The 23,048-nt window shown below is 56.2% G+C and overlaps 1 protein-coding gene across 3 annotated transcripts; it reads right to left on the minus strand.

Moving 5' to 3' along the window:
- Window positions 1-474: 474 nt before the first annotated feature.
- LOC133350986 (endonuclease/exonuclease/phosphatase family domain-containing protein 1-like) lies at window positions 475-23,048 on the minus strand. 3 transcript variants are annotated; one of them, XM_061565864.1, is made up of 11 exons: window positions 22,976-23,048; window positions 10,396-10,625; window positions 8,351-8,549; window positions 7,545-7,712; window positions 6,493-7,301; window positions 5,686-5,737; window positions 4,506-4,616; window positions 3,488-3,628; window positions 3,247-3,370; window positions 2,092-2,268; window positions 475-1,822 (listed from the first exon to the last, which is right to left on the minus strand). In XM_061565864.1, exons 3-11 carry the CDS (start codon window positions 8,537-8,539, stop codon window positions 1,668-1,670), a joined length of 1,926 nt encoding a protein of 641 aa, XP_061421848.1. In that variant the 5' UTR covers window positions 8,540-8,549; window positions 10,396-10,625; window positions 22,976-23,048; the 3' UTR covers window positions 475-1,667. The 3 variants fall into 3 exon arrangements, with proteins under 3 accessions (XP_061421848.1, XP_061421849.1, XP_061421850.1); XM_061565865.1 differs by lacking the exon at window positions 10,396-10,625 and having other exon boundaries at window positions 22,976-22,999; XM_061565866.1 differs by lacking the exon at window positions 475-1,822 and having other exon boundaries at window positions 2,246-2,379.

The following is a 23,048-nucleotide window of genomic DNA, read 5'->3' on the forward strand; positions in this document are numbered from 1 at the left end:
CCTACTGCGAAAATGTGCAAAGATCCCCCTGAAAAAGAGTATTGAGACTCAATAAGGCTTTCCTGGGTAAACATGCGGAACAATAATCCTGCAGCAACAGCTGGGGTGCAATTGCTGTCAAGAATACGTCTGCATAGTCAGGTGGTGCACACCTCACCTCCCGCTACCCTGATCGCGTGGTGGAAGGTCGACATTCCTATAGCAGGGCCGAATCTAACCACTGTTGATTTCCTCACAACGCGGTACTCGTTTTATCGACCCTAGAGGGATGACGATGTGCCGAGTCATCCCCCAACCAGGATTTTAACTCGCAACCTTCTGCCGGCGTGCCGCTCGCTCTCGAGCCGGGCCCCGTGGCCGGCGTGCCGCCGGCTCGCGGGCCCCGTGGCCGGCGAGCCGCTCGTGAGCCGCCCAGGGCTGGGGGGAGGAGTCGTCGCCGCACGGCTCGGAGCGAGCTGCACACGGAGTCGGTGGCACAGCGGCGCTCAAAATGTTTAATCGTCGCCTCGAGCTGCCGCACGCGCTGCACCGGCAGCGCAGAGAACGAGACACGGCGTGACGTCAGTTCGCGTGACGTCAGTTCGCTTCGGGTTTCCAAACGTCATCAGCGTGCCTGCTTCAACAGCGTGCATACTGCATATCATGGCATTTAGCTTCTATACACGGTATATCAAATACTTTTTTTACTTTGCACAATCTCAAATCAAGTGTAAGTGCATCCTTCATATGAGTGTACACACATAAATAATTGTCATCTACACTGCTTTTCTAAGAATTTGTCGTTCACATCATTAAGGCGATGACATTAAACATTCGCGACACAAACTATATTCACTTGACAGGCTCGCTGGCTTCATCCTCTCGACAGGAATCCTGAGCACATCCACCCCAGTGACCCACATCCACCACAGTCACCCACATCCACCACAGTCACCCACATCCACCACAGTGACCCACATCCACCACAGTCACCCCACATCCACCACAGTCACCCACATCCACCACAGTCACCCACATCCACCACAGTCACCCACATCCACCACAGTCACCCACATCCACCACAGTCACCCACATCCACCACAGTCACCCACATCCACCACAGTCACCCACATCCACCACACCACATCCACCACAGTCACCCACATCCACCACACCACATCACATCCACCACAGTCACCTCACATCCACCACAGTCACCATCCAACTTGGTTACTCTCCACCCAATGTCCACCCAGACACCCCGCATACATCCAACATTCACCTCGGTCACCACACATTGAGCCTCGTCACGCCACGTCCACCCTGGTCACCCCGTGGGCTGGAAATGGTCCCATGGGTCCACGTGCGGTCGTAAAGCAAATGTCAGTCACAAGCAGCAGCAGCAGCAATGGAAACACTCACAGCTCAGGAAAGCCTCGTCTCAGGCCCATGAGTCAAATCAACACGAATCTAAAGTTACATTGAAAAGGCACCATGATGGTTACTGGCTCTGCAGCAGAGGGACGACGGCCGAGTGGTGGGAAGCCGGGGGCCTCCGATGCAGGCGCTGCCAAAGCGAGCGGCTCGCGCCGCACGGCAGCGTTCAGTCTTTATTGTGAACGCGCCGCACGCTCCTCGTCATCTCCGGGTGTCGGCGAGGCGAGGGGACGAGGGGCGGCAGGGGGCGCTCAGGCGCTGCTCCTGACGTCCTCCGCCTTGCCGCGGGGAAAGTCGGTGAAGAACTCGGCCCAGACGGGGCAGTGGTCGGAGACGAAGCCCCCCCAGGCCCAGCCGTCGGGGATCCACGCGCTGCTCAGCCCCGCACGCACCACCGCGCTCCCTCCTGCGGGGAACAGCGTCGCACGCGCTCCGAACCCTGCCAGGTGCATCGAGGGGGGAACCGAGCGCCGCATCCCAGATTTGAAAGCGGTAGGAGTCCAACCTCGGCTAGTGTTGTGCCGCGTGTAGCATCAGGGGATAATAATCGTTGGGTGTTCGAGGTGATGGCACAGAACAAAACACCGAGCTTCTGCTGTGGCAGCCAATCGAACACCGCGATCGAGTCGAGGTCACGAGTCGTCGGGATGGCGCGCGCGCTCTCTCTCTCTCCACCTGTGTGCCGCTCCTTGGCAGACGAGCTGACCCACACGCCGTCCGCGGCGCGGCTGCCTCCGGGCTTCTCCTTGCCGATGTCCGTGAATGACTCTGGGGGCAGCGCGCTCTGCAGCCCCCCGAGCGCCGAGGCGGCTTGCGGCCCCAATCCCCCGAGCACCAGCACGGACCATCCGCCTGCGACGCGCAAACCCGGTGGGTGGTCGGAGCGCACGCGGCCGGCAACTCCACGCTTCCTCCCGTCACGTCTACCGGCGGTCTTCTTATCCCCACGGTAACTCCACTAATCTGCTCGGCACAACAACTTCTCGTGAGCCATCATGGAACGGCTGCGTAACTCCTCTCGACAAAGAGGCATTGAGAAAGCCTCGTTTGCTTTTCTGCACCAAAGCCTTCGCCTCTGACTGTGAACAATTATTATCCCTGCTGCTGCTACACGCAACATAATACCGGCCGAGGTTGGACTTCCCCTGCTGTCAAATCTGGGGTGCAGTGCCCAGTCCCTGCCTCGCTGCACCTAACAGGGTTCAGAGTCATTGGTGATCCGGCACTCACCGATTCACTCCACTCAATCGCTCACCGGCTGTCAGTTGCCCGCTTGTCCCTCTTCTGTCGCTACGAGCATTGTTACTGTTCAATGAACTTCACCCATGATGCCTCTCCTACCCATGTTGAGCTCTACCACACGGTCTCATTCACACTGTTTACACTGCCGATTAGCATGGTTGGCTACGTACGGTGCGAGAGAAGTTCAACATACATACAACCACTGCACTGCAGGTCCAAATCACACACTCTCTCATTCACCCACTCGCCCACTCATATCCTCTTCACTCACCCACTCACCCAATCACCCACTCATTTTCCCCTCACTCACCCACTCACTCACCCACCCACCCACTCACTCACCACACTGCAGGTTACCTCACTTATTGTTCTGCTTCTTCCCTCACAATGCTCCACTCTGGAATTCCCTCCTCCCATCGTCTCTTCTCCCCCAAGCTCCTACAACAATAACTTTGCTCTATTCAAGAGTCGTCTTACACCCTTGCATATTGCGACTTTGAGAGTTCCGTTCAGGGCTTACGCTCAGAAAGTGCGTTCTGTAAGGACAACACGCGTGACGGCGCTTCGCCCGCGAGTGCTGCCGGGCACCTTTGACGTCGTCGCTCTCCGGGGGCGGCAGGGCGGGGCCGAGGGGGGGCAGCCGCACGGCGGTGCCCTCGTCCGCCGCGGGCCGCGCGTGAACGTTCACCGCCGTGAACGCAAAGGCCCCGACCTGCACAGGGAGACGTGCGCGGTCACACGGCCCGGATCCGAGAGATGCGTCTCTACGGCCGCGCGTGTCGTCTCGGGCGGCGGCGATGGAGGCCGCGGGCGCTACGGGTGGCCGCACCTTGAATTGTCGGACGAGCAGCGGCGCGCGAGAGCCGGCGCCGGTGCCGTTGCTGGGGATGATGCCGGCGCAGTCGCGGGGTGCAGGAAGGGGCAGCAGCTCCACGCCAGCCGCCCGGTTCCACAGGAAGCCCAGGATCTCCTGTGCGCCCAGAACCACGGCGTCGTTAACACGACTCCTCCGCCTCCTCCACTCGCACGACATCCCTTCCTCTCGCGTCGCCTGCTTACGCAACGTTACATTTACGTGTAAACCTTCTGGATCAAGACCTCATGAAGTTCCTTACGATCGGTCTCCACAATTACTGCCAGACACAACAACCAAGACGTGAACATTGGCGACACAAAACACAACCATACACCAGGCACAACTCTCGTAGTGCCGGTTCACACACCACCTAAACGACAACCCCTCCACAGATGGAAGCTGCCGCTGCTCCAATCCAAGCGCCGTTGTCTGGCTAGACGGAGCTGGCACGGGGCGCGTGTTGGGAGACAGCACGTTGCCTTTTACAGCATGGTGCAAGCGACTGTGTGGACCCAAGTGTGGCCACGTTCGTGTGTGTGCGTGTGTGCGTGTGTGCGTGTGTGCGTGTGTGCGTGTGTGGAGAGTGGCACAGTAGGGGGCACAGGTGGTGCATCAGCCAGTCATCTCGGTCAGTCGACCCGTGGCACCTGGGTCTGCCCCGTGACCTCCTGCCAGCGGGCGTTCGGATACTTCACGTGGCCTCAACGTGCACAGAGCCTGGCACGAGCGTCATGGTGATGTCACTGCTACTTAGTGGCGAATGGCGGTTGTTGTTGTTGGAGAGTGGCAGTATCGTGGTTAGTCAATTTAACACGTAGGCCCAAAAACCTATATTATCGCGGTTAGTGTTTGCACACGGCTAGTGCCAACCCCTCCTATGCCATACCGGCCGTCGTAGGGCCATGCTAACAGCACTTGCCCGAACAGTCTGTTAAAGGCTACACGGGGGATTTTTGTGTGGGTGCGTATGCGAGTGGTGGACGCCGCTCACTCTGCCGCCGTCCGCCTGCCGCTCTGCGGAGGTCACGCACTCCCAGTCCCCGTGCTGCCCCGCCCAGCTCTGCACGAGCGGCACCGTCGGCTCGTTCAGCTCCAGGCAGAGCTGCGACACAGACGCACGTGGCCATGAGCGCCGGGACACCACAGGCTCCTCCGTCGCGTGAAGCCGCCACGCGGAGCATCGAAACGAACGCAGCTTCCGGCTCAGGTGAGCGTTCAGGCGGTGATCAGCTCCCATTTACAGCCCCGAGTCGGTGATGAAAAATTCCCCGTGATTATGGCGGGGGAGAGTCCATCCATTGAACGACCACTGTTGAAGTCTCCACACGGCGGTGTGGATTGTATCGACCCAGAGGGATGGTGGTCTAAGTGAACCCCCGACCAGGATGTGAACTCGCGAGCCTCCGGTTGCGCCCCACTCGCTCTGCCACGGAGGCCCTCCAAGCCCGATTAATGAACGCTCAGTTCCCTGTGATCGTGAATGTTGTGGTTGTTGAGCCAGGGCTGCGGCAAGTTTAAAATGAAACGGTGGCTTAGTGCACAGCATTTATAGATCTGTAGACAAGAGATGCAGTTCAGTGAAATGAGTTGTTGATTAAAACTGTGAAACGGTAACCGGTAACCAGGAACCATGTTCATAATATCTGACCGGTTCCAAAAGTCAGGAACCAGGAATCATTTACCAGTGAAAAATTCATCATGAACGCAGCAATTGGATCACAACAAACCACACGGCAGCCTTAATCACGGCGTGGTTCATTTGCATTTCTCAGTTAAAAGGTAACAACCTTGGCCCCAGGCTGGCACCCAGAATAAACTTCAACCCTGACAGCTGAATCTGGTTCTTTAGCACTCCCCGGCCTGCTCACAAGTCGACTGCCTCCTTGTGCCACTGCTAGCAGGAAGGGCCTCCACTCCAGAGGGAGAACCGTTACGTTTATTGCGGCAAAGCGGTAACTGTTTTAATGTTATTTTACTTTGATTCATGCGGTCACCGGTAACTTAGAAAAACGCGATTTTGACCGCCACTTTGCCAACGCATTTCGTCTTTTTAAATGTGGTTATCCAGAGAAGGCACTGGGACAGCGGTGCGGTCCTTCGTCGTGAGCCACCGCAGCTCCAGACCCGCACTGCGCACGTTCCCGAAGGCGGGTACGGAGCGACGGCCCCACCTTTTTCAGCGCCTCCGTGTCCATCAGCTCCTGCACGGCCAGCAACGACACCCTGCAGGGTATAGCGGCGGCAGCCAGGACCCAGGGTCAGTGTCACCACACCACCGTTCAGCTATGCAACATATGAAGCAGGCGCAGTGTCGGCTTAGTTATCTTGTTGCTTAAATTCTTCACTCACGGAGCTGACGATTGCAATCTTTGCGCTCACTGTTACTCACATCTGAGCAGCTTTGGAGCATCGGAGGCACATTTGTAACCCACCAGATAAAGATCTGGTGCTGCCGCTTTTGCAGAATCATTTTCTAGCTCTGCGGAATTTTTTCCAGGGCCACAGGGCAGCATGAAGATAATGCGCTGGGGTCTGCACAAAACATGTTTACATAACGATTCGCTATCAAAGCGACTGTAAATATGTAAAGCACTGGAATTCGGGACAGATATCTAATCATTTCAACTCCAGTTTACCCATGACCAGGGGTAAAAATTAAAAAGTAGAAGTTCCAGAATGAAACCTCTTGACTCTCCAGCCTATGTTCACACACACACAGACACCCACTCACACACACACTGCCATTTCCCCGCTGTGGAAACATCACAGTCCGGATATAGGAATCGTTCTGAGGAGAGCCGGCACGGCATACCGTCACAGACCGGCTCACCTCCACCGCCGTTCTCATGACTGCTTTTAGCGATAATGGATGTGAGCGATTCCGGTGTGATATCTGCTCATCGTTCCGAGCGACACTCTGAGTCGCGACACGCACGCACGCACGCAGACACACGGTGGATGGCGCAGCGCGAGCTCACCCGCTCTCCAGCAGCGTCATGCACACGACCTCGCGTACGCCAGCGTTTGAGGACTTCTCGCGGGAGCACCGCTGCAGGTTCCAGCTGCCGAGCCGCACCACGGGCCGGCCGCGGTGCAGGCCGGAGAACGGACGCACGGCCGGACGGAGAGGGGAGGACGACGCGGGGCCGCCCGACGCCACGCCCCGCGAGGCCGCGTCGCGCGAGGAGCCCGACTCGGCCACGGGGCATCGGTCGTCGGCGCTTCCCTCCTCGCTCTCCTCGCTCTCAGGGGAGGGCGGCGCCGAGCCGCCCGCGAGCCCCGCGGGCCCGTTCCCCGCCCAGCTCCCCTGCCGCCGCCGCCGCTCGCGTCCCGGGCCGGCGTGCTCGCCCGCGCGGGTCGAGGCCGCCGGGAGCATCCCCTCGCTCCAGTTGGGCTGGCAGCTCAGCGACGCCGGACGCTCCGCGCCGGCGAGGCTGCGCAGGCTGCGCGACGTCGGGCTGGGGATAGGCCCGCTCCCGCCCAGGCCGCTGCCGCAGCTGCCACCCCCTTTGCGCGCGAAGCCGACGCCGGCGCAGAAGGAGGGCGGGCGGGAGGAAAGGCCGGCGTAGACCTGCGCGCGGATCCGCTCGATGAGCGAAGCGCTGATGCCCCGCACGCGCACCAGGTCGTCGACGGTGCGGAAGGGGCCGTGCTCGGCCCGGTGGCGCGCGACGCGCTCCGCCAGCTTCTCGCTCACGCCGCGGACGCTCGCCAGCTGCGCCGGCGTCGCCGAGTTGATGTTGATGCGCGTGGTCGCCAGGAGATCCGGTCGGGAGTCTCGGCTGACCTGGAAGGAGTCGCAGCTTCGTAAGACATTGGAACTGCGCGGCAACGCCACTTGTTCAAACATTCCGCTCAAAGATTCCCCGTATAACCTGAACAGACTGTTGGGCAAGTGCTATTCGCGAGCATGATGGGGTGATCGGACAGCACCACGTGTCCCCTTACATTGAAACCCACACGCGCACATACACACAAGCACACACACGCACCCACGCACACGAACACGGAGTGCGGTGCGGGCGCGCACCAGGCGTGCGCTGGACAGTGCGCCAGGGCTGCCCACGCAGATCTCCATGCGCATGGCCTCCAGCTTGGCAGCGCCCACCCCTGGCACGAGCGCCACGTCCTCGACCTTGCGGAAGCCGGCGATCTCCCTGCGGTACTCCACCAGGCTGTGCGCCACCGCCCGGGTCACCTGGGCATGGCACCGGCGGCAGCGGCACACACACAGAGCACAGCGCTCATCGACTCCGACTCGATCTCGGCTCCGCGCTCCGCGCTTTGCCGAACCGTCACACAGCACGGATGGGCGTGTGGTTGCGCCGAGTTCATTTGGTTTGTTTCACTCGGCGAGCTCGCAAGAGTGCGGCCGTGACGCGGTCTGGCAGTGGCGCACTCGCCGCTTGTTGCAGAGGTTCAGGGTTGGAATCTCGCAAAGCGTCCTGGTTAATACTGCGGTGGCATTAACCATAATTATTATGCGTTGTCTGCTTTGGAGTGGACGTTAAATATCCTTCGACGTCAAACGGGTAGGCAATTGCGTCCAACTCAAAAATTCCCTGCAAATTACTCCATTGGGAATGTCCACAGCAGTAACCGTCGCCCCCTAGTGGCAGACTGAAGCCCTCTTGCAGGCCAGTGCTGAGTGACTTGCTGCAAGGGAGCAGCTGCCACTGGCGGTGGCCTTCGAAAGTTTGAGTTGAGATGCAATGTGAGGCGTTTAGAGTTGCTGGGTCATTGAATATAAATGCAACAAGATGATGATGACAATGATGAAAACTTGTACTTGACAATGAAGGAGGGAACGCGTGGTTTGTGCCGGGGCCGCCTCACCCCTGGGAGGGTCATGAGCTCCTCCTCGGAAGCCAGGTTCACGTTGACTCGTTCGCTGAGCGAGGGGGCACCCGGCGGAGCGTCGTGGAAGTTGCAGACGGCGCTGAGCTTGCGCTCGGCTCCTCGGTGGCGCGGCTCCCGGAGGTCCAGCGATGGCAGCGGACGGTGGCAGGCGAGGCCTCCTCCCATCGTCGCTCGTCTGCACCGGCGACAAACCGCGCACGCGCTCCTGAACGGCTCTCACGCCACCGGGCGCCCGCATCGCGGCACCGCGCTCCGCACCACGCGGGGTCCACAATTCCCACAAAACGGGACGAGTCAAACGGACCGAGCGGAGTGCCGCCCGCGTCTCCCCAGGGGGCGGTGTTCCTCCGAGCGGCGGGCCGCGACCGCGCCGCTACCGCTCGACGGGAGGGGCCGCCGCTCTCGGGTTCTGGGAACTCGGTCAGGGGGGGGTAATCTGAGCCCTGGCCATGCGGCTCCGATAAAAATACCACGGCCAACTCCGGCGGCACACGGCCCGTCTGACGCAACCTCTGGCCCTGGAAACGCACGCACAACAGCGATCGTGGCGGGGAGTGTGGGTAGGGCCTTGGGGCTCCGTGATAGGGGAGGCCAGGGCTTTGTGACGGTCTTCAGTGGTATGTAACCGAGGGCCCACTGTCTGGGATACGTCGCGTTCAATGCACACTTAAGCAATCTCGCCCGCTGCTCGATTAGTATTCCGTCTGAACCCCCTCGGTGTTTCACCAGCGTCACTGCTGTGCTCTGTGGTCACACCGCTCCGATACAGCACGGACGAGCACTGAACGGAACCTGCACGGCTAAACACGTTACTTAACACATTCAACGCAACGGCAATTACTGCTGTGAAGACGGTAATTTAATTGAACAAGTATTTAAAGCCTCTGTAGTGCAAACTCACCATTGCCGAAATAGCATTCCACTTAGCTATGCGCAAGCTGAGATGACCCGAGACGCTGTGAAGTTAATAGAAAATATATTTTTGTTCCTTTAAAAAAAAAAAATAATTTAAACACCCGACTGGTTGAAAAGTGAAATCTGTTCACGAGCCACAAACATCACAAACATCAAACATCACAAACATCACAAACATCAAACATCACAAACATCAGCTGCAGTGTGAAGGCTCCGTGAGACTCACGATGGAGGACATGGAACCCACCACCAATCTAATAACCTCACCACTACCACCTCTACATCAGTCTTCGACCCTCACCATCAACTCTATCACATGGTCAAATGACCCACCACCACTATTCTCACCACCATCAGTACCTCAACAACTGTCAAAACTACCAAGACAAAGATCCCCCATATAGCCTTAACAGACTGTTGAGACAAGTGCTGCTAGCGAGCACCTATAAAGCCCGGCACAGCACACGATGTAGTGGGCGGCCAGCACCACGCCGGGTCGCTATCGTCTCCCTAAGTGGCGACCTTTAGACATTGCATCAGGTACTCATTTGAGGCGGAGTTGACCGAGAGTAGACCACCACAGCCACCAACTACCAGTGCCTTTACAACTACCGAAAGCATGACCACACAACTAACACCAACACCATCACCAATGCCATCACGACCAACACCGCTTAGATCGATGGCACACACACACACGTGCCATCACACGTGCATGCTCACCTCTACTCACGCCACGAAGTAGAAAAACAGATAAGCAGGCAATACTCATTCTTCCCAGATCTGTCTCTGCACATGAACAAACGTTATGTTTTACACATTCCATCAGCCACACCGCTATCTGGCAGTGCATGTTGGTTCCAAGACGAGCAAATCCGTGGGCCAGTTTTGGAATTCAGTGGCTCGCGAGCAGTCAGACCTGCTTGAAGGTTGCTGCACTTAATGTGCCACGCTGTGTTCCGTAACCGTCCGCGGTCTGCTCCCCGTGTCGAGGCATCGCCAGCGTGGCCGGCCACGTGTGTTTGCGGTCACGCGTGTTTACACGGTGCGAGGCAACGCGACTTTCCATCTCAGAGTGGATTAGCGACCGTGTCGGGAATGCGTACCTTGTCACCACTAAAGAGGAGGCTCGTTGACCCCGCGACCCTCCTGGCGCCGCGTCCCGACCGCAGCGACACAACGAGACCCAGATCTCAGAGGCAGCAGCTGTCGCACCTGCCTGCTTGTGGCTCTCTCCCTCCGTGTTGCCACTGCCGCTGAATCCGATCAGCAGTGAAGCTTCTCAGCCATGTCGAGGTGACCGTGGGGATCGCACCCAGGTGGGAATCTTCACATTCTGTGCACGGAATGTCACGTTAATGAGCACCGATCGGTATTTTATTTTATTTTTCCACGTGGGAGCAGTCGAGACGGCGTTTTGAGAAATGAGGCAGGCAGCTTTGTCCAACTACCCAAGCAGGACTCATTGCTCAATTGGGTTGACACACGGCAGCAATCATCGCCCCCCACTGGTCGCCTAACGCCCACTTGCAGGCCAGCACTGAGTCCCATTGTTGCCTCACAGGGCAAGCAACCATCAGGGGGTCTCCTTGACTAAAACAAAACCAGCGCTCCGAGACATTTCAATCTGGTATGAGGCGCAATAAGAATGCAATTATTATTGGACTACACGTGTGACTCCACACCACCTAAACGCTCCCTCCGAGTCCTCACCGCTCTCTCACACACATGGTGGCTTCCCCTGAGCACCGTGACCATGGCCCCCCAGGGCAGGGCCCGGTCGCTCTGTTATCGTGTGAATATACAAACGGCACAGCAGTATAAATATACAAACGGCACAGCAGTATAAATATACAAACGGCATAGCAGTATAAATGCCGCAATGCCTCAGTTATAATCCACTTTGCAGCTACTCGCTTGTTCATGCTACGGATGGTGGAAGGACCTCGAATAAAGGGAACTTTAGAGGGTATTTGGTCTACCGTACTTATTCACGGTTTTGACCAGTTTTTAAATGTGGTTACTGATTAAGCAACGCTAGTCAGAAGCAAAGGCCCTCGCGGCCACCCTCGTACACATGGAGACGACATCGGAGGGCGATCCTCTCAGAATGTATTCAAGTCGCTGTTCAAACGGCGCGGGGAGCCCTCCCATTGGCTCAGCAATGAGCCAGATTTAATCTGATTAGTTGAGCAAAGCGGTGAACCAGGAACGATTGCCTGATCGGCGAGCTGTCCTGTCATTGGCCAACAGATGTGAGAGAGAAAGGGTGGGATCTTTAGAATTAGTTGAACGGCCGAGGGAACATTCTGGGCATCAGGGGCTGAGGGCATTGAAGGCAGGGCTGATGGGAACTCGAGGCCTTAGCCTGCAGCTCCCTACGTGCGGTGCGTGGAATAAGTATCTTCCTCAAGATTCGGCCAGTGTGCGACGCACTCCTTTACACGCCCACGGCGGCCGCACCGACTCATCTGGATTGGAGCTGGAATGCGAGCGAGGCGTGCGCGAGGCAGTGGAACGCGGTGATGGAAAATCATCTGGGCCAGCACCATGGCGAAGCGGTGAGAGGGCGCGCTCCGCGGGGAGATGCGTGCAGATTTGGAGCGAAGCGGCGCACGTGGCCCAGTTGCTGCATGGCTCCATTGGGCCGCTTACTGCACTGCCAGCAGAAACCCCCCCCCCTCTTCATCACTCCAGAAGAACCCAAATCTCCTCTCTCCATCACTTGTGCATGCAGCACTGTGCGTTTACGTGAACTGACAATGGTGGCTCAGCGTTAGAGCAAGCAGCTCGCAAGCAGAATGTTGAGAGTTCGAATCCCGGTTGGGGTTTCACTCGGTCCATCACGCTTCCGCAGTCAATTAAATGAGTACCGCTTTGTCGGGAAGTCAAGTGGTTGTCCTGTGGATAAACTTGCCCCCGTCACAGAAACGTGGATCTTCTACCACTGGCTTGGGACAGTAATTAGCACCGTACCAATGTTCATTTGAGCAGGAAATCACTTTGTTGCAAACGCTGCGTTCGCCGCGTGTTGAACTGCGGTGTTTATTTTTGACTGTGCTGTTTATAGCCCAAACGGGGTCAGCACTGATGCACTCTGCAGCCCACGCTGCACGCACGACCGTAAGCAGTCAGCGCAGCGATGGCAACTGCTGCGGCGTTCCGCACGTCAAGTTGTTCGGCGATGACGGCGCAGTGCGTTGCGAACGATGGCACCGGGACTCGTGCCGAGCAGCAGAGGTCCGTGCAACAGAGAGGACCCCGGACCGTTTATCTCTGCTGCTGCTGCTGCTGCCGCCGCCGGCGGCTCTGTGCGCACAACCCGACAGGTGCCAGCGACCGCAAACTCTGAATCGGTGCCTTTTGGCCACCATCCATAGGTCAAGGAGTTCACAATGCGTGAAGCAAGTACCAGGGCCTTCTGAGATATCCAACACAGGCTGCATTTATACAACGAACATTGCAGCCAGTCACACGCAAAATCAATACGCAAATAATTGCATTGATCATGACGCCGGTTCACCCAAAGTGCACTCTCGCCGTGAGTCGCAGACGTCGTGCGAGTGAGATTTCTTTAGAGATCTACAAGATTTGAGACCGGCGGCACGTTTGAGTGTCCCTGGAAGGTCGTCGTTCCACGTCGTTCCACGTCGTTACACCAACCGCGTGAGTGGTAGCCAGAGGTGGAGGCGCGCTGAGGTGCGCTGACACGAAGGCGAGTTCAACACCTCGTGCGATATCTCTGTTGGAAGACGGTCACCACTACCCCGCCACGTCTCGTGCATCCTCACCCGTGACACTCACGGCGTCTCAACGTTGTGTGTTTGCGGCCGTGCAATGATCATGTTTATTGCTGTTCACCTGAAAATAATTCACCCGGCCCCGATTACTGCAGTGTCTCACCGGTAGCTGCTGCCGATGGTTCAAGTCTCATGTAAGGGTCGGTTCAGGAAGTTGTTGTGTCTGCTGACAGCCTTTCTATGAGAACAGCGGGAACCTATTAACAACTGTCCAAGGCCATTATCGCTCTTGTTTATTTACTTGAGGGGTCTTCACTAAGCGGTGATGGAAATTAGCCGATTGACTATTGCTGCCACAGAAACACATTTCGTCACCCCTCCTCCCCCTTTTATCCAAAAGTGGCCCCGCCCTCTTGCCTGCCGCGTCACAGTTCCTGTGCGTGACCTTCTTGGGGTTCCCTCTCTGTCCCTTGGGTTTGTCCTAAAGGTGTTTCAGTCGTGGTCTCATCGATCTTGAACCCTTCAGGGTCGACAGCCCCCCCTGGCGCCCAGAGCTGCCCGAGTCTCACACGGAAAGGAGCCGCACACCCCGTGTCTGGAGGAAGGGGCGGAACCTGAAGGAAAAAGGGAGTGGCCTGAGCACGAGAGGGCGGGGCCACAAGATGCATGAGGCGTGGTCTATAACATGTGAGGCGGGGTCTATAACACGTGAGGCGGGGTCTATAACATGTGAGGTGGGGTCTATAACATGTGAGGCAGGGTCTATAACACGTGAGGTGGGGTCTATAACACATGAGGCGGGGTCTATAACACGTGAGGCGGGGTCTATAACACGTGAGGCGGGGTCTATAACATGTGAGGCGGGGTCTATAACACGTGAGGTGGGGTCTATAACACATGAGGCGGGGTCTATAACATGTGAGGTGGGGTCTATAACATGTGAGGCAGGGTCTATAACACGTGAGGCGGGGTCTATAACACATGAGGCGGGGTCTATAACACGTGAGGCGGGGTCTATAACACGTGAAGCGGGGTCTATAACATGTGAGGCGGGGTCTATAACACGTGAGGCGGGGTCTATAACACGTGAGGCGGGGTCTATAACACGTGAGGCGGGGTCTATAACACGTGAGGCGGGGTCTATAACACGTGAGGCGGGGTCTATAACACGTGAGACGGGGTCTATAACACGTGAGGCGGGGTCTATAACACGTGAGGCGGGGTCTATAACACGTGAGGCGGGGTCTATAACATGTGAGGCGGGGTCTATAACACATGAGGCGGGGTCTATAACATGTGAGGTGGGGTCTATAACACATGAGGCGGGGTCTATAACACGTGAGGTGGGGTCTATAACACGTGAGGCGGGGTCTATAACATGTGAGGTGGGGTCTATAACATGTGAGGCAGGGTCTATAACACGTGAGGCGGGGTCTATAACACATGAGGCGGGGTCTATAACACGTGAGGCGGGGTCTATAACACGTGAAGCGGGGTCTATAACATGTGAGGCGGGGTCTATAACACGTGAGGCGGGGTCTATAACACGTGAGGCGGGGTCTATAACACGTGAGGCGGGGTCTATAACACGTGAGGCGGGGTCTATAACACGTGAGGCGGGGTCTATAACACGTGAGACGGGGTCTATAACACGTGAGGCGGGGTCTATAACACGTGAGGCGGGGTCTATAACACGTGAGGCGGGGTCTATAACATGTGAGGCGGGGTCTATAACATGTGAGGCGGGGTCTATAACATGTGAGGCGGGGTCTATAACATGTGAGGCGGGGTCTATAACACGTGAGGCGGGGTCTATAACATGTGAGGCGTGGTCTATAACACATGAGGCGGGGTCTATAACATGTGAGGCGGGGTCTATAACATGTGAGGCGGGGTCTATAACACGTGAGGCGGGGTCTATAACACGTGAGGCGGGGTCTATAACATGTGAGGCGGGGTCTATAACACGTGAGGCGGGGTCTATAACATGTGAGGCGGGGTCTATAACATGTGAGGCGGGGTCTATAACATGTGAGGCGGGGTCTATAACACGTGAGGCGAGGTCTATAACACGTGAGGCGTGGTCTATAACACATGAGGCGGGGTCTATAACATGTGAGGCGGGGTCTATAACATGTGAGGCGGGGTCTATAACACGTGAGGCGGGGTCTATAACACGTGAGGCAGGGTCTATAACATGTGAGGCGGGGTCTATAACATGTGAGGCGGGGTCTATAACACATGAGGCGGGGTCTATAACACATGAGGCGGGGTCTAAAACATGTGAGGCGGGGTCTATAACATGTGAGGCGGGGTCTATAACACGTGAGGCGGGGTCTATAACACGTGAGGCGGGGTCTATAACATGTGAGGCGGGGTCTATAACACATGAGGCGGGGTCTATAACATATGAGGCGGGGTCTATAACACGTGAGGCGGGGTCTATAACATGTGAGGCAGGGTCTATAACATATGAGGCGGGGTCTATAACATGTGAGGCAGGGTCTATAACATGTGAGGCGGGGTCTATAACATGTGAGGCGGGGTCTATAACATGTGGGGCGGGGTCTATAACATGTGAGGCGGGGTCTATAACATGTGAGGCGGGGTCTATAACACATGAGGCGGGGTCTATAACACATGAGGCGGGGTCTATAACATGTGAGGCGGGGTCTATAACATATGAGGCGGGGTCTATAACACGTGAGGCGGGGTCTATAACATATGAGGCGGGGTCTATAACACGTGAGGCGGGGTCTATAACATATGAGGCGGGGTCTATAACACGTGAGGCGGGGTCTATAACACGTGAGGCGGGGTCTATAACATATGAGGCGGGGTCTATAACACGTGAGGCGGGGTCTATAACACGTGAGGCGGGGTCTATAACATATGAGGCGGGGTCTATAACACATGAGGCGGGGTCTGTAACACATGAGGCGGGGTCTATAACATGTGAGGCGGGGTCTATAACACATGAGGCGGGGTCTGTAACACATGAGGCGGGGTCTATAACATGTGAGGCGGGGTCTATAAGAGGAAGGCACTGGACTCAAGCCAAAGAAACCCGCGACTCTAAAAGAATAACTGCGACTCGTAAGAAAATCCCAATTCCGCATGTAGATAGGTGCTTCAACCATGAACTTCCCTCTTCGTTTAAGGAAATGTAATCATTTAATCAAATAGGCGCAGCAGGGAGCAGCAATGTAACGCCACAGACGAGGCCACGGGCAGATACGTTTAACGTCAATTCTTGTCACGCCGCGCACACTGAATGGGATTTACCAGCGGGATTGAGTGCAAGTGTAGTGACATAGAACGGTCACTACTGTGTCGGTCCGTACGAGGGCTGGGGGCCCCAAGGGGGTGCCTGGGGGGTCACGTGGTGGAGGGATCCGGACCTTCCCAGAGGTGGGGGAAGGGAGGCGTGGCCTGGGAAGGGAGGCGTGGCCTGGGAAGGGAGGCGTGGCCTGGACAGAGCCAGCCACGCCTGGGCGGAGCCGGCCATGCCAAAGCAGATATAAGCGTGGTGTGAACGCAGAGCGAGGCTGTTGTACTGTACTCCAAAGTGAAGACATCATCGGTCGTCAAGTCCCGAGTCGTCGTCCTGGGCCAGGCAGGCCGTTGCCTGCCTGGTCCAGTCTGTGTCGTGTTCCAGAGTGTTAGTGAGTTGAGGAAGGTGGTCACCACCTCATGTACAGTGTTATATTACTTACCGTTTAATAAATAGTGTTGCCTCCAAGCTGCGTGTGTGCACCTAATTCGAACCCACTACATTTGGTGTCAGAAGTTGTGGAAATATAAATATTGCCAGGTGTTATCCTCGGGAAGTAAAATGGGCACACGAAAAACAAATACAAAACTCACCTGGACGCCTTCGTACGACAGGGATGGTGTGACGACCATCCTTCGGACAGCCCCGGGGATGGCAGCCCCGGTGACAGAGAGAGAGAGAGAGATGGCGCTGCACGCGGAGCGGCGGGACTGCCATCGCACCGCTGCTTCGCCGCCATCGGGAACGGAGCGATGGAGCCGCGGGGAGAGGACACCGTCGTCTCTGCGGGGGCTGGCGGGGGAGGCCCGGGCATGTGGGCCACGCGGTGGGGCCGCCAACTCGGCGGCTGGTCGGGGCGATGTTCCCGCAAAAACGCCGCTCCCGCCAACTCGGCGGCTGGTCGGGGCGATGTTCCCGCAAAAACGCCGCTCCTGCTGCCGAAATGCCGCTCGCTGGTTTGCGGAGCGTGTTCGTCCGGTTGTGTGCGTGATAAATTGACACGGCTTCCATGCGGGTGTCTGCTTGTAACAGTGTTGTTAATTATGGCGTCGAGATCGGTATCTTCTGGGTGTAGTTAATGATCAATTCGTTGTTGGGTGTCCCGAGCTCCGTTGATATCCTGTAGGTTGCCGTGTTAATGACTCGTGTTGTTACATCGTTTTGTTGCGAAATCGCCATTGTTATTGTGTATACTGTATGGAGTTTCGCTCGTGATTGTCACGTGTAACTGTCAGAAACTTTGATCGTCATTGTTACCAAGGTACAGACCGTATGGAGCTTTGCTTGAAATTGTTAACAGTGTATGGACTGTTGGGTACTTGCTTGTAATTATTTACTATGCACGGATTGTCTGGAGTATTGATTGTGTGTGTTGCCATGTGGGGACTGGATGGAGCATTGCTCCATCTGATTGACTGTACGAACTTCGTATACTGCATATACTGTATTAATCAATTCGGCGATTCTTGGGGTTTATGTCTAGTTTTTTTGCTCTCAAAATTCGAATGCCCTGAGCCCCATGGTTAATGTTGAAGGGCTTTTTGAAATGACAGGTTCTGTGTGTTTCAACCTCACTGGTTGGTTCCTGTCCGTTGTTGCACAGATGATTTATTTTGTGCGGGAATGCCTCGTGTGTTCTACATGGACCGGGGGTGCGTTTCTGTTAATTGCCATCAAATTGCGTTGCTCTCTCAACTCGGTTGGTACAGCTATATGCTGCAATGCGAGTCTCGGAGATGATGTGTACGGATACGGGATGTGAGGTGTATTGTTGTGACCATTGCATATTCGGGATCGTCACATTGTGTGTACCTGTTCGTTATTGGATCAGTTCAGTGGGGGATCCTAATTCAAATTGTGTGTGTTGTGATGGTGTTAAATTGCGATTGTGTGGGGGGTGACTGCTTGCTTTGTGGCTCTGCCATCATTGGTATGGAGCATTTCAATTGCGATGGTGACATGCTGCCAGGGATTTGGAATTGTGGTGCTGGCCGTCACTTATCTTGGGGCACAGATCCTGACCAGGATGGCCCAGTGAGAGTTGCGTGTCTAACACGAACATTGTGGTCCCGTCATGCTGTGTCTGACGGCTTGACCTGACAGCCCGGAGAACGAGACACTCCGTGGTTTGTCTAGCCTAGTGGGCTGTGCGCTCACATGGCTCAGAGAGTGTGGTCCCGTCATGCTGTGTCTGACAGCTTGACCTGACAGCCCGGAGATCGAGACACTCCGTGGCTTGTCTAGCCCAGTGGGCTGTGCGCTCACATGGCTCAGAGAGTGTGGTCCCATCATGTTGTGTCTGATGGCTTGACCTGACGGCCCGGAGAGTGAGACACTCCGAGACGCGTTGAAAAAGTGGGCTGGAGATTCGTAGTGTTCAGGTGGAGTTGTCCCGTTACGTTGGGACTGTATCCCTCAGTTGTTAGGGTGCATGTTGTGCAGTGAGTGAACGATGGGTCGTCTCAGCTCGGTCGGTACAGCTATATGCTGCGATGCGAGTCTTGGAGAGAGACTGGGTTAAAATCCCCCCGATATGGCCGACGCGTGCTACTGGTTGTGACGCCGCGTCGAGAAGGCGGTGGGGTTGTAACATGGAAATTCCCCCCCGATATGGCCGACGCGTGTTACTGGTTGTGATGCCGCGTCGGAAAGGCGGTGGGGTGCTTACATGGAAATTCCCCCCCGATATGGCCGACGCGTGGTACTGGTTGTGACGCCGCGTCGGAAAGGCGGTGGGGTTGTAACATGGAAATTCCCCCCCCAAAATGGCCGACGTGCGTGGGTTTTAGGATGGAGACGCCATGTCGGAAAGGCGGGGGGGGTGCTATTGGGTGACTGTCATGTCCGAAGAGCGGAGGCGAGTGTTCATTGAGTGATGCCTCAGGAGGGTTTGTTTCTCGTCACAGGAGGCAGTATCTACCTGGCACCTTGGAGTCGCCGGTTATGCCGACCGGCTACGGACTGGGGGGGGAGGGAGTGGAGCATGCGTCAGCTACTCCTGCTCCTCCTGTTCTTGACTCCTGGGGGGAGGGGCCGTGCCCTTTGGGCCGCTTCTGGTTCCCCAGGCCCGGCCACATGGACTCGTTGAAGACTGGCTGCTCTACATGCCTCTCAAACTCCTTGCTCATTGCCTACGCCGTCGTTCCAATGGCCACACTCACATGTCGGTGCATGAGTGATTCTCACGGGGAGGCTGTGCTGGAGCGTAAGTGGGTTAGCCAGTTTTCATGTATATTTGTTGTTAATTCCCCATTTTCTATGTGGTTTCCTTCCTTTCACCCTCGTCGATTCTGTGTATATTACGTGATTGTATTTCTTATCGGTCGCCGGTTATTTATTGATGTTGCTGGTTCGGAGGCACACCTTTTCGATGTTCCACAGTTGTGTTACAGCCGGGGACGGCTGTGTGTTTATACAGGGGGGGGTGATGTAGTGACATAGAACGGTCACTACTGTGTCGGCCCGTACGAGGGCTGGGGGCCCCAAGGGGGTGCCTGGGGGGTCACGTGGTGGAGGGATCCGGACCTTCCCAGAGGTGGGGGAAGGGAGGCGTGGCCTGGGAAGGGAGGCGTGGCCTGGACAGAGCCAGCCACGCCTGGGCGGAGCCGGCCACGCCAAAGCAGATATAAGCGTGGTGTGAACGCAGAGCGAGGCTGTTGTACTGTACTCCAAAGTGAAGACATCATCGGTCGTCAAGTCCCGTCGTCCTGGGCCAGGCAGGCCGTTGCCTGCCTGGTCCAGTCTGTGTCGTGTTCCAGAGTGTTAGTGAGTTGAGGAAGGTGGTCACCACCTCATGTACAGTGTTATATTACTTACCGTTTAATAAATAGTGTTGCCTCCAAGCTGCGTGTGTGTGCACCTAATTCGAACCCACTACACAAGTAAGCACGGCTTCTGAGAGAACACCATTTCTGAATGCCAGCATTGGTTTGAGCGAGCCTGACTGCTGAAGAGACACTGTATGTGGAAACCTGTTCAAAGTGTGCTGGTATTAAACAAAAGCTGCAAATGTTGACGGTCAGATGGCCGTGTGGCCGATGGGATACGAGGAGGCGGAATCGCCGAGTAACCCAGATCCACATCAACGGACGGCGTGGGACGAACGCTTCATTCGCCCCGAGCGCAACTCGAGCCAGAGTCTCAGGAGGCTTCGGTTTCAAAGAAGGATTTAAGCTCAAATGGATGTCGGTGGATGTTCGCTGAACAACCCGAATGTGAAACTCGAATTCAATCCAGACAAGGCTGATGACACCGAGGACGAATGGGAATAATTCCACAGCACGGCTTCAGTGTGCAACGTTGAACCGAATGAGCCACTCACGGCCAAAAGGGTCACGGCGACAACAAAGGAAGGCGGTGAACGGAAGCCAAGATGCAGAGATGCGAGCGGATCACCAACACGACGGCTTGAATTTCACGTCGGCGACGCGAAACCTCGGGATCGTGTACTCGGGTTCATTCACCTCAAACAGTCACAGGACACACAGCTGAGAGAAAAGGGAAATTCTACCGAAAACAAATGATGACCGAGCACAGCACGAGTGCTTGTGTTACCCGCCAGCGAGTCACACGCTCGGCAGTGAGTCACGCGCTTGGCAGCCACCCTCCTCGGCGGTGACAACAACAGGAACGAAGTCTCTGGTTTGGGCACAGCCGCTTTGTTTCGGCTCCGGAGACGAGATAACGAACGAGCGCACGGCCACCACTGCGAGCCGCGGGTGACTGCGGCAGCAAGAATGACGAGATGCTGGCGTGGTGGAATTGGACTGATCGTTCAAGTGCAACAGCGTCTGACAGCAACAGTTCATGATCTGGGGTGGCTGGATGAAAAGAAAACTCCTTACAGTTATTTATCTAGGAAAGCCACCTCGAGTCCGAAGACTCGTTGTCAGGAGGGACCTGCTACTTTGGGATGTTTGACCAACACCAATGACAGAGAATGTGTTCCGTTACAGGAGGAAACCAGAGAATTCAGAGGAAACCCATTCAAGGCAGGGGGAAAATCTACTCACTCCGCTCACTCCACTCACTCACACTGTTTAGAGCACGGGCAGACATACACGTCACAAAGGTCGGCGCCAGAGTCCGGAATCGAACCCCGACCCTTATTCCTGTGAGGCACAAGTGTTAGCACTGCCGTAAACGGTGCACACGAAGTGGTGGTGGCAGTGGGGACAGACGTCAGGAACGGAAGCGATGCTCCCGCTATGGTTTAATGGGACCCAAGATAACACGAATCTGTGGGTACAAAGTCCCGGCAGCTCGAGGTGGCACCGAAGGCAGAAATACCCCCCCCCCCCACATCGCGGTCATCTCAGGGCGCCACCCACCTAGACCACTTGGACTTGACCGAGCATGGTCAAGGCCTCGCGTTTATGGTGCCACCGCCACCACACGGGTGTCCCACGTGTTGAGTTTGTAAGACTCTCAGTCACGTCTGTGTCTACAGTTGTTTTGTTATCCGTCAAATGTAAATAACGATCACAATGATTATCCCAAACATTGTAACCAATATTTGTGCACTCTGCTGCTTGTAAAGGGTCTAAGGTCTAACAGGTAAAGGTGCAGCTCTGCAATAGCTCGCCGACTCCACTGCAGCAGCAGATCTCGTCGTACCCACACTTCACCCCACCACACGCGACCTGCCGGTCGACCGATCTGTCTCCTGGATGATGGAGAGAGGCGAGGGGGGTAACAAACTTGCCCCATTGCTACAACTGCCGCGCCGGGAGGTCGAACTTAACCGGCGGCCTCTGGATGCCAAGTGCTGACTGTCACGCCGAGGCATCTCCCCATGAATCCTAGAGATGAACATTCATCCTGACGCCAGGATGCCTCTTTTACACCGTTTTACAGCAAACACCAATGGGATTGCGCCCATTCCAACTCCATCACCAACCAACCCGATCCATCCCCCGTTGCGAGGCAAACTCGGAGGATCATTGGAGTCGACATGGCAGCCCCCCTCCCTCCCTCCCCCCATACCCCGACTGGCACCAAAGGGCGACTGACAGCAGCGATGTCCCTCCGCCACCGTCCGCGACACCGCGACAGACCCACCATCACCAGCATCATCACCACCAGCATCATCATCACCACCATCATCAGCACCACCATCACCAGCATCATCATCACCATCACCAGCATCATCACCAGCATCATCATCACCACCAGCATCATCATCACCACCATCATCAGCACCACCATCACCAGCATCACCATCACCAGCATCATCACCATCATCACCAGCATCACCAGCATCATCACCAGCACCAGCATCATCACCATCACCAGCATCATCAACAGCATCATCATCACCACCATCACCAGCATCATCATCATCACCAGCATCATCATCACCATCATCACCATCATCATCATCACCAGCATCATCATCACCATCACCATCTTCATCATCACCACCATCATCATCATCACCAGCATCATCATCACCATCACCAGCATCATCATCACCATCATCACCAGCATCATCATCATCACCATCATCACATCATCATCACCAGCATCATCACCAGCATCATCATCAGCATCATCATCATCACCAGCATCATCATCACCATCACCAGCATCATCACCATCATCACCAGCATCATCACCATCATCATCACCATCATCACCAGCATCATCATCACCAGCGCGCAGCTCACTCACCGCTCGCGCTCGGCCGCCTCCCGTGACTGGCGCGCCTCCCCAGCAGCAGCGCGGCGCGCGGGGCCGGCCCCGC

This window comes from Lethenteron reissneri, chromosome 35 (assembly GCF_015708825.2).
Source record: "Lethenteron reissneri isolate LAM-NWPU_2019-01 chromosome 35, ASM1570882v1, whole genome shotgun sequence".
NCBI classification, from domain to species: domain Eukaryota; kingdom Metazoa; phylum Chordata; class Hyperoartia; order Petromyzontiformes; family Petromyzontidae; genus Lethenteron; species Lethenteron reissneri.

Coding starts and splice junctions, on each gene's coding strand:
- LOC133350986 (XM_061565864.1), bottom strand. CDS start 8,539: ATGGGAGGAGGCCTCGCCTGCCACCGTCCGCTGCCATCGCTGGACCTC. Junction 4,617..5,685: donor ACACGGAGGCGCTGAAAAAG/GTGGGGCCGTCG, acceptor TCTGTGTCGCAG/CTCTGCCTGGAGCTGAACGA. Junction 3,371..3,487: donor TGCTCGTCCGACAATTCAAG/GTGCGGCCACCC, acceptor CTCCCTGTGCAG/GTCGGGGCCTTTGCGTTCAC.